General features: G+C 39.5%; 2 protein-coding genes across 4 annotated transcripts; both read right to left on the reverse strand.

Moving 5' to 3' along the window:
- Window positions 1-1,620: 1,620 nt before the first annotated feature.
- Window positions 1,621-4,335, reverse strand: sst7 (somatostatin family member 7). Of its 3 annotated transcripts, none has more exons than XM_046057157.1 (4): window positions 4,104-4,335; window positions 3,154-3,195; window positions 2,287-2,468; window positions 1,621-1,931 (listed from the first exon to the last, which is right to left on the reverse strand). In XM_046057157.1, exons 3-4 carry the CDS (start codon window positions 2,389-2,391, stop codon window positions 1,704-1,706), a joined length of 333 nt encoding a protein of 110 aa, XP_045913113.1. In that variant the 5' UTR covers window positions 2,392-2,468; window positions 3,154-3,195; window positions 4,104-4,335; the 3' UTR covers window positions 1,621-1,703. The 3 variants fall into 3 exon arrangements, with proteins under 3 accessions (XP_045913113.1, XP_045913111.1, XP_045913112.1); XM_046057155.1 differs by having other exon boundaries at window positions 2,287-2,636; XM_046057156.1 differs by lacking the exons at window positions 3,154-3,195; window positions 4,104-4,335 and having other exon boundaries at window positions 2,287-2,754.
- A 1,152-nt stretch (window positions 4,336-5,487) lies between these two features.
- srm (spermidine synthase) lies at window positions 5,488-8,827 on the reverse strand. Its single transcript, XM_046056310.1, has 8 exons — window positions 8,505-8,827; window positions 7,960-8,080; window positions 7,766-7,858; window positions 7,516-7,669; window positions 7,333-7,416; window positions 6,916-7,061; window positions 6,667-6,789; window positions 5,488-6,542 (listed from the first exon to the last, which is right to left on the reverse strand). The coding sequence occupies exons 1-8, from the start codon at window positions 8,633-8,635 to the stop codon at window positions 6,525-6,527; spliced, it is 870 nt and encodes a 289-aa protein (XP_045912266.1). The 5' UTR covers window positions 8,636-8,827; the 3' UTR covers window positions 5,488-6,524.
- Window positions 8,828-9,079: the final 252 nt, after the last annotated feature.

The raw sequence follows: 9,079 nt of genomic DNA on the forward strand, positions 1-9,079 counted from the left end.
CAGTTTTGTTATATATAATTCAATAATGGACTGAAAGTGCTCTTATGATTGTCAGCCATTTGCTTCCATTAGTCAGCAGTCCTCTATTTAGTGCAAAGTGTTGTTTGTTTGTTTTTTTTGTTTGTTTTTGCCCAGTGGTTTGATTGGCCACTTATTCACAACTATGAAAAAAAACACACTGCTTATTTGAGCTGCAGCATGATATTTCACCTGCATGCTATTTACCACATGAAATCCATCAGTTCACTAATAGAGACTGTGAGGCCCAGCTTTAAAGTCAATATTCGGTTGTGGCCAGCACAACTCCATGCTGTACCTCTCGAGAGGTATTATAAAAACACACATATCACAATGGTCGTACATCCCAGAAGGGCTATGAGAGCGTGTGGTAATTGTCGTGTGACTGATTGAGAAGTGAGCCGCTAGGAGCCAGGGTCTTGTGTCCTGCGAGAATCGAAAACCGGGTGCAGCAACGGCCTTGTCTGTGCTTTCACTATCAAACAGTGAGCCCAAATTCATACCAACACTACACATTTTTTAATGACCAGCTCTGATCATTAGTACTGATTCCATTTTGAAAATGTTTTTACTGTTTTATTGTACAACAAGTTTCCACCTTCCAGGCTACATGTACAGTAACTGCTACTGCAGTCAAATTACATTATTGAGTGAATACGGGGGAAGCTTCTGATTTATTTACTTTCCTATCTTACTTGACGTATTTAATGACCTGTGATAAGTCACTGAAGCATTTCCCTCAACGTGTGACTAGGAATTAATAAGGACCAATAATAAAACATGCACAAAGACATATAAAATTCTTTCACACTGCAGACTTTCACAGCTAAATTGGGTTAAAAAAATATTTTTATATATATTTTTGTTTGTAAAGCATTAAAGCATAACATCATTATGTCTTATTTCATTCAGTATTTGTATAGTTTCCATTAATAAATCAGTATTAGGCTGCTAATTTAAGTATTTAACTGTGGCACTTTTGTTCTCTTTTTTTTTTATATAAAATTTTTTTTTTACGCAAGGGGCAATATTTCTTTGCCTATAAACTGGAGAGACTGTACAGCAACAAGTAAAACGCAGAATAAATACCACATTATGAACTGCGCTCTGTTCCCTCTTAAGAGCAGCACTGTAAAAAAATTGAAAACATTGCTTTTAATAGAGACGACGACATTTTTTGTCTGAATCCTCAATGTGCCATTGACGACTGCAACTTGGGTTTTAGTAGATATAGAAAATGATTTGTGTAATGACAGAAAACCCTAAAATATTTCCACAATTTCAGTGTAGTAAATCTTTTAGTCCACAATAAAAATACAGCAATCATTTTTGCATGAAATCTGACTTTGCATTTATGATGTAAAAGCAGGTGGAAAATGTGACTTTTTCTTTTTTGAACAATTTGCAAAAGCAATAAACTGTGATTACCATCTGAAATATTATATCCATGCTTTATTGTTGACCCTTCAAGAAACATGTTACATACATAAATACATACATTGTATACATAAATAGATACATAAATAATCAATATTCAAACAGACACACTGTCTCAGTGAAGTCCATCGATGCTGCATGTCTGACAGGTGTAGATGATATGTACAGCTGTGGTCTACTACAGTTCATGTGGAGATGGGAGCGAAGGAGTACAATAGGCAGGCAGAGCCGGGTGCTTTTGGGCACTGTTAGCAAGAGGTGAAAGTTTTCCAGAAGAAGTTTTTACAGGGCGCTTTGCGGTCACGCTGAGGCAGTGATAGTCTGTTGTAGACAGCCCTCTCCTCCAGACGAGACTCAAGCGGCTCCTCAAGATCCAAAGGTGCCGCTTCCCCCGGCAGCATGTTGGTGTCCAGAGCTCCATCCAGCAAGCCAGACACAAGCTTCAAGATCAGCTCCTTGCGTTCTTTGCTCAGCTCCTGACCAAGAATCAGTAAAGAAGACAAATGGAAAATGTGTAAATTTAAAATCTTGCAGTGATCTTACTGGGAAGCTAAAATCTCAAGAATTATTTATATATTTTTACTTTTCCCATTTAAGGCAGCATGAATTAACAAGATGAATTAAAAACGGTATTAACTTTTTTATTGAAAATCCTTTAAATGCAAATTAGAAATATCACATGCTATTTATTTTTGTTGATTTCACATCATGATTTTAAGTTCAGTCATTCTTTTAAAAATTCTAACTAAGGGACTAATCTATCAATAACAGCAGTTGCAATTAAGAGAACATTTTCCATGAACTACATAATAACAACAGAAATCTCCTCACCCTGTTCACATGGACGGGGCTCCTTTCATCCACAGGAAGCACGGCGGCTGCTCTAACACTGAACAGAAGCCCCATGAGAGCTGCTAACACCACCAGGAGCTGCATGCTGTGACAGGAGTGCAGGTGACGGACCAGAGACTACAGTCACAGGAGCAGGAGGCTCGCAGAGACAGGAGTGTGTGCTTGAGAGAGAGAGAGAGTCTGAGCAGCTCAGACTAGCCAGAGATCCAGAAGGAGAGGCGTGGAGAAAGTGGTTGGGAGCTGGTCACAAGATTTGGAAACCACTGATGTTTCTTTTGCTCTACCTCCAAAGTCCCTACTCTTTTATACACCTCTCCCCCTGTCTGCCACTGACGTAGAGGGTGGTGGGTGTATGACACGTGTGCATGGAAGAGGAGGGGAGATGATGGGTTCAGGACAGAACAAATGGAACTGTTCAACAGTTAACCTTTTTGACAGATTGTTAGGTGGTTGTATTCTTGTGATTCATGGCGGAGGGCGACGTCACTGGGCTAAAAACCAGGTTCCAACATCACTTTGTAACTAATGTATTGACAATTATGAGATAGACAATCTCAAACAAAGACCTCTTCAGGAAGGCGGGTGGACATTTCCACATCTCATCAACTGTGTGATATCACTGGATGGACCATAACCATCCTTAACATTCAAGATAAAATGGTCACATTTCACTTTAGCAGCTGTCAAAACAATGTAGAAGAAATCCACAACACACCATGACTTATCGTTGATTGACTATTGCCCAGTGTTTGGCATCGGACTTCTCTCAACATCTGATCCCTCTCACAGTGCTTGTATGTGCCTCTCTGACACCTGCAGATTACAATTGAACCGTCTGACACTCACCATGACTCGAGGAAGTGTCTTCAGGAAATGCACATCACCAATCTAGAGGAGTAAACACAGTTGTTAAAAAACAAGCAGCCTGTCTTCTTCAGCAATTTAGTGCGAGATGTACAATGGAGCTGATGGTTAACTGTTAACATGGGCAATTTGGGAGATTACATTTATTTGCTTTTCTGAATTAGAAGTAAAAATAAAAATGGCCTCTGGTTCGGGATAGATGCTGTGAGCAGGTTTGGGGAACAGACTGATGAGTAATTTCACGTAAAATCTGTTTAACTACAACAACCTCAACTAGATTCGCAAAAAACCCCCCAAAAATCACATTAATGTCTGGAATCTCTGCAGGAAACAATGACTGTGAGAGCATTATATTCCAGTTAGGTATAGAATAGGCTGTAGCTGCAGTTCAATTTAATTCACATGAAAGGCACAAAGCTGTTTGGATTCAACTATGCAGAAATTGTTTCTGGCTACCAGTGCACATTCAAAATGAGTAAATTACGTTTTCCTTTTTTCCCCCTTACATAATATTCTTCTAAGGTTTTTCCTGGACAGTGTTTAGACATGATTTATATAAGAATAACCAAAAATAATAATTAAGAATACATTACAGTTTTTGCTTGTCTTCATTCTTCATCCAAGTGTAACAAGAAATAATTATATCTAGGATGTATTTGTGAAATAACATGAAGGTTACATAAAAGCATATGTTGCAGCTTACATAGACTTATTTACGTGTCATATTTCTAAATATTGTGGCCTTTGTATGTAGCTAAATAATGTCACCAAATAAAGTTCAAAAAGAAAAAGATGTGTGAAACTGTCTATATGCAATCAAAACTGATTATGGCATACCACGCACATTCTCGTCAGAGAGGAAATGATGTTCTTTGTGTAGCTGCCTTCAACCTCCAAGATATATTTCTGAAATGCACAATTAACAGACTTACTGGGTTTACTGTTGTGTGCTACCGGCAGGGAACATTCAGCACTTATTTTCCAGTAGGCCTTGGTTGATATGTTCAAATGGATTTGTCGTGCTTTCGAAACAGTGTTTGAGGTGTTTTCTTCATACACTGTTGAGGGCCCGGAGCCAATCCAAAGATTAGCTGACTGTTGAAACGGCTCAATAGGCAATTCAGTGTGTTTGAAGAATCTGCAACAACTTGCCTCCTTAAAAGTATCTGCAGTCCAGCCTGCAAGAGACTTCAAACAGTGAGAAACGTCAGCATGACGACTGGTATAGGTGCTCCCACACATCTTATTAATGTGTGTGGAGGTCTCCATTTTTCATACATCTACTTCATGTATGGCCTCCAGCACCACCGCAAAAAAAATCTCTGAAAGGGATCACAAAGGAACACTGACTCATTATCTGAGGATTTTGTGTTGTCTAATTTAACTGCGCTAGAAACATTTAAATGTGATTTACATAAGAAGTGTTAACTTGATACTGCAGCAAAGATAATATCATTAAAACACAAACATCTAATTAAATATCTATGGATATTCTTTCACTGGTCTTAATGTAAGACAGTGGATATGTTTAATCTCCTTTATTACATTGTGTGAACACTCATGATCACAAACAACCTTATAGTGCAGCCACTGCAATGCACTATGAAGGCAGTGTGACAATAATGTACTGCATTGTTGCAGGTTGGTTACATTTTAATAGAAAACCAGTGAGGACTGAGGTCTTTATGACAAGAACTAGAGTTGATGCAACTGAGGGCAACAATGACACTTCACACTGCAAAACACTGACTGAGCTAAACAATTTTTCAGGCCACAGGGCTTCAAGAAGTATTTCATTTAAATTCATAGAAAACATAAAAAAAATAAAGAAATAAGAGGTAAACTCTCTGAATACGCATTTTGTGAATTTGAGCAGTATAATTTAAATACATTCCTTACACATAAAACATTAAAGGATGCCATCTTGTGCCTGAATACTGAAACTGCATATGAACCTCAGTAGTATCGTAACTCTGTCCATTCCAGCACCTATAACACAATCTGTTGGATTAACCATTTGCAGTGACCAGCATCTGAAACAGCTCTTAAAACACATCACTGCATATTAACCTGGATTTCGTTGAAAAGTGATGCACCAATTGGTAAACATTACCTCCACAATATAAGACAGGTTTTGGTCTAGTGGCTAGAGACTTACTTTCTAACTTGGCTACAGGCAAGTGAAACAAGCACAGAACTATTTTCCTGCAATCAAACATTGCTGTTTTTTGAAACTAGAACATATAGTCCTGCTTCTAAGATGACATTAGGCATATGCCTAAACCTGTCAACAGATGAATGCACACAGCTCTCAAATAACAGTTTTATGTTACCAATTTATTACAGGTTGTACAAAAACACAGCTTCGTTGCTCAGGTGTGACACTATCTCGCAACAAAGTTTCAATGTGGAGTTAAAACTAATAGGTAGAAACTTAAGATGTTTGACAATGTAATGACTCTGCATACAGGCTTACTACAGGTAGTCAATACTTATTACTGCAAGTTTTAATTGCATAATGACATTACACTTCAAAAGACATTTCTTGCATTGCAAAGCTCCAATGCCATCCTTAATTGTATTTTTCAACACTATATCATTCCATATCAAACTGACAGTCAAAGCTGAGCATCAATACAATTATCAATTAAACTCATTTCATCATCAGTCTGTGATATTTCAAAGGGACATTATTCTTAACTCTTGAAACTTCATCTAGGACACTATCTGCCTGGTACACTATGTTACACATTACACAGTTTAATTTTCAACAACAACCAACCGATTTCAGGCACTGTAGGGTTCACGTGTAGAGGACACATTATATTCTGAATATCCAGTCATGACAGATGGCAACTGTGTATTTTCCTATGAGAATAAACTGATATTCAAAATTACAGATAAAAGCACAGCAATATATTACATATACACAGTCTATATAGTATGTAATATATTGCATAATGAGTTGATGTAGTGAATAAAATAAACAGTACAGTTTCAGAGTGAGGTCAGGTTTGATGTCAATGCTCTTCCTGCTCAGCCCAGCCCATTAAAGTCACAAAATGCTGATAAGACAATTTCAGAATTAGGATGAAAAAACCATCAGAAAAATAAATTAACACTGAGAGTGTGTAAGACTGGAAGAAAAGAAACAGTGGAATGAAATAACTCGGTAACTCAGCAAGTTCTCACCCACTGATTATTATTGCCCCCAGCCATGAAATCCTTAGGAGGCTACTACTCTTCAGTGGTGCTGAACTGTGTTAAGGAGGTGAAGAAGCCATAGAACAAGGTTGTTTATCTGTGGTCTGAGGGCCAGGTAGAGGATGAACATGGTGGTCTGCCGTTGCTGGTCATGCTTCACTGAGTGCCTGTCATAGTCAAGAAGACACTGAGTCAAACGTTGCAAATATGTGTTATAACAGTTTTGAATTGCACTCAAGTACTTAGTGCGTCAACTTATGTATGAATATTTATTTTTTTCTCTACATTTACCTTTCTTGCAAACTCAGGGAGAACGAATGATGCTTTGTGAATTTCTGGGTTGTAATATTTATGGTTCATATTTTCCATTTCTTCTTTTGAGAGTGCTCTCACAGGTTCCTTGAAATTTGTTTCCTAATTAAAAAAAAGGCAAACCTCAGTCATTTGATGGACATTACCAATCAGGGAGATACAAGCTGACATGTTATCGTGTTACAGAATAGTGGTGGATGGCAAATGGAGAATGAGAAGCACGCTTACAGGATTTTTACTGCAGAGCATGAATCCAATTTGGCCACTGGGATACGTTGGGATGGTTGTGTAGGCATAGTCCACCACAGGGAATAGGGTCTTGCAGAAGTTTCGCATCTCTTTTATCAGCTCCAAATGGAGCCACTGACACTCTCCTGTGAAATTGACACAATAGAAGACAAAAGGGCATGCTGATTTCCTGTCTGCCTTTTTAAAATGATTTCATCTTGAGGTATTTTGAAGACGGGCTATATAAATGGGAACATAACAGCTCCATAAGATTTTAGAAAAGCCATATGTAATTGAAAGGGGCAAGTAAATTGTCATTTAGTAGCACAGCTCAACACAAGTCAGCACCATCCTAAAATTACCCATCAGCCTTTCTCCAACGTTTAATACAAAACGGTGGTGAAATATAAAAGTTACCCTGGGAACAAAGAATTCCATCATTTCTCAATGCTGTCTTCATCAACTGATAGTAAGACTCCTTGAACAAACTCTCAGCCGGTCCTGCAACAAAAACAACAACAAAAAACAGAAAAGAAGAATAAGACTGGCTCCTATGACAGCTGGCAAAGAAAGAGGTTATAACACAAAAGTGGCACTAACCGACAGGGTCTGAGGAATCGGTTATAATGATGTCGAAGGCATCCTGGTTCTGCTTCATGAATTCAAAGCCATCTCCAATATGGAGGTTGACCTTAGGACTGAAAAACCCTTTGGCCATCCCTGGGAGGAACTTCTTCGATGCGTTAATGACATCCTACACAGAAGACAACATGGTATGAGCAGGCAGTACTTTGGTTAAGTATTTGGAAAAAACAGAAACTAGGATCCTCCTCAGTGTTGTTGCTCCCACCTCGTCTATCTCACACAGAATCACCGATTCTACCAGCGGATTCTTCACCACTTCCCTCAGCACCCCGCCATCTCCACCGCCAATAATCAGCACCTGTAAAAAGGGAAACACGCTGACTGTCAAGACAGGAAACATGACTCATCCTAAGTGTAGCCATACTGCAGATCCATCCAAACGATACATTTCTGTCATACCTTCTTGGGGCAGGGGTGGCTGCACAAGGGAAGGTTTGCAATCATCTCTTGATAGGCAAACTCATCTCTCTCAGTGCACTGGATCACTCCATCCAGCACCAAGACATTCCCATAGGATTTACTGAAAAGTGACATAGTAACACAATTTAAAAGCTAACACGCCCTGAAATAAACTGATTAAATCGTGATGTTCAGATACACTGAGGGGGCGTTAAACAGGTTGAACAGGATGCAGCGGCTCATGTGCAACACATATTGTTATATCACTTAAAAAATTGCTACCGTGGTTCTTGTTATTAACCTGTCAGTTACGGGTAACATTACTCTCCTTCCACCCAGAGTAATTCCTACTAACGTTACCACAATCTATCTGTAGGTAAGTTAATACTCTGCCAAGATAATGTGTTTGTGAGCTAAAACTTGAGGCAAACCAGCTTAAGAAACTTCTCAAGATCCCACGAGCTTCAGATTGCTCATTCATTTCTAGTACGTTAGACGCTAACAGCTAGCAACGTTAGCCAAGTTATGTAGCTCAGAGTGCTCACCTCTTGAAAACCATAACATCTTGAAATTTGGACTTCTTGTTGTAGAGGACCTCCTCCACTTGAAGGCTCATCGCTTGCCCGGGCCATAACGTGCATGTTTCCGTAAACCACCCATCTTTAATACGGTCCATGTCATCCGCCAACGGCCAGAAGTGATACTAACGGGTTTGTAAAATGTGGCAACGTGAGTGAAAGATCTGACACTTGACCGTTGTGTGACAGCTGAACATGATGCCTCATGTTGCAACGAATGGTGTGCTGCTGACGTCAGTGACTTTCCGTTATGCGAGCCAATGGAGAGGCGGGATGTGCCAGTTCGTGTATAGTTTGTTCGACTTCACACCACCAGCACCGCCCATGGTACCGCCCTGGAGCAAGAACCGAGAAGCTGAGTGGTTGAGCGACTGTAGGCTGTAGTTCTCTGTACACGTCCACGGCTGTAGCCCACGTGAAGCTACACCACGGTGGCGTACAACTGCGTCTGCGCGGGCCAGAAAAAGCTGGTGTAGGGTGGAGGCAGTATTGGAACGGTAAGGCAAATTCCTTTGTTTTTGTTGTTCACTGAAGACATTTGG

The sequence above is a fragment of the Micropterus dolomieu genome, linkage group LG08, assembly GCF_021292245.1.
Source record: "Micropterus dolomieu isolate WLL.071019.BEF.003 ecotype Adirondacks linkage group LG08, ASM2129224v1, whole genome shotgun sequence".
Lineage (NCBI taxonomy): Eukaryota > Metazoa > Chordata > Actinopteri > Centrarchiformes > Centrarchidae > Micropterus > Micropterus dolomieu.

What these genes read in the sequence shown, in the direction of transcription:
- sst7 (XM_046057157.1), bottom strand. Translation starts at nt 2,391, where the DNA reads ATGCAGCTCCTGGTGGTGTTAGCAGCTCTCATGGGGCTTCTGTTCAGT. An exon ending in GCCCCGTCCATGTGAACAGG is followed by an intron (nt 1,932 to 2,286) that starts GTGAGGAGATTT and finishes ATTCTTGGTCAG; the next exon opens with GAGCTGAGCAAAGAACGCAA.
- srm (XM_046056310.1), bottom strand. Translation starts at nt 8,635, where the DNA reads ATGGACCGTATTAAAGATGGGTGGTTTACGGAAACATGCACGTTATGG. An exon ending in CGATTCCTCAGACCCTGTCG is followed by an intron (nt 7,417 to 7,515) that starts GTTAGTGCCACT and finishes TTTTTGTTGCAG; the next exon opens with GACCGGCTGAGAGTTTGTTC. An exon ending in TGCTCTGCAGTAAAAATCCT is followed by an intron (nt 6,790 to 6,915) that starts GTAAGCGTGCTT and finishes TTTTTTAATTAG; the next exon opens with GAAACAAATTTCAAGGAACC.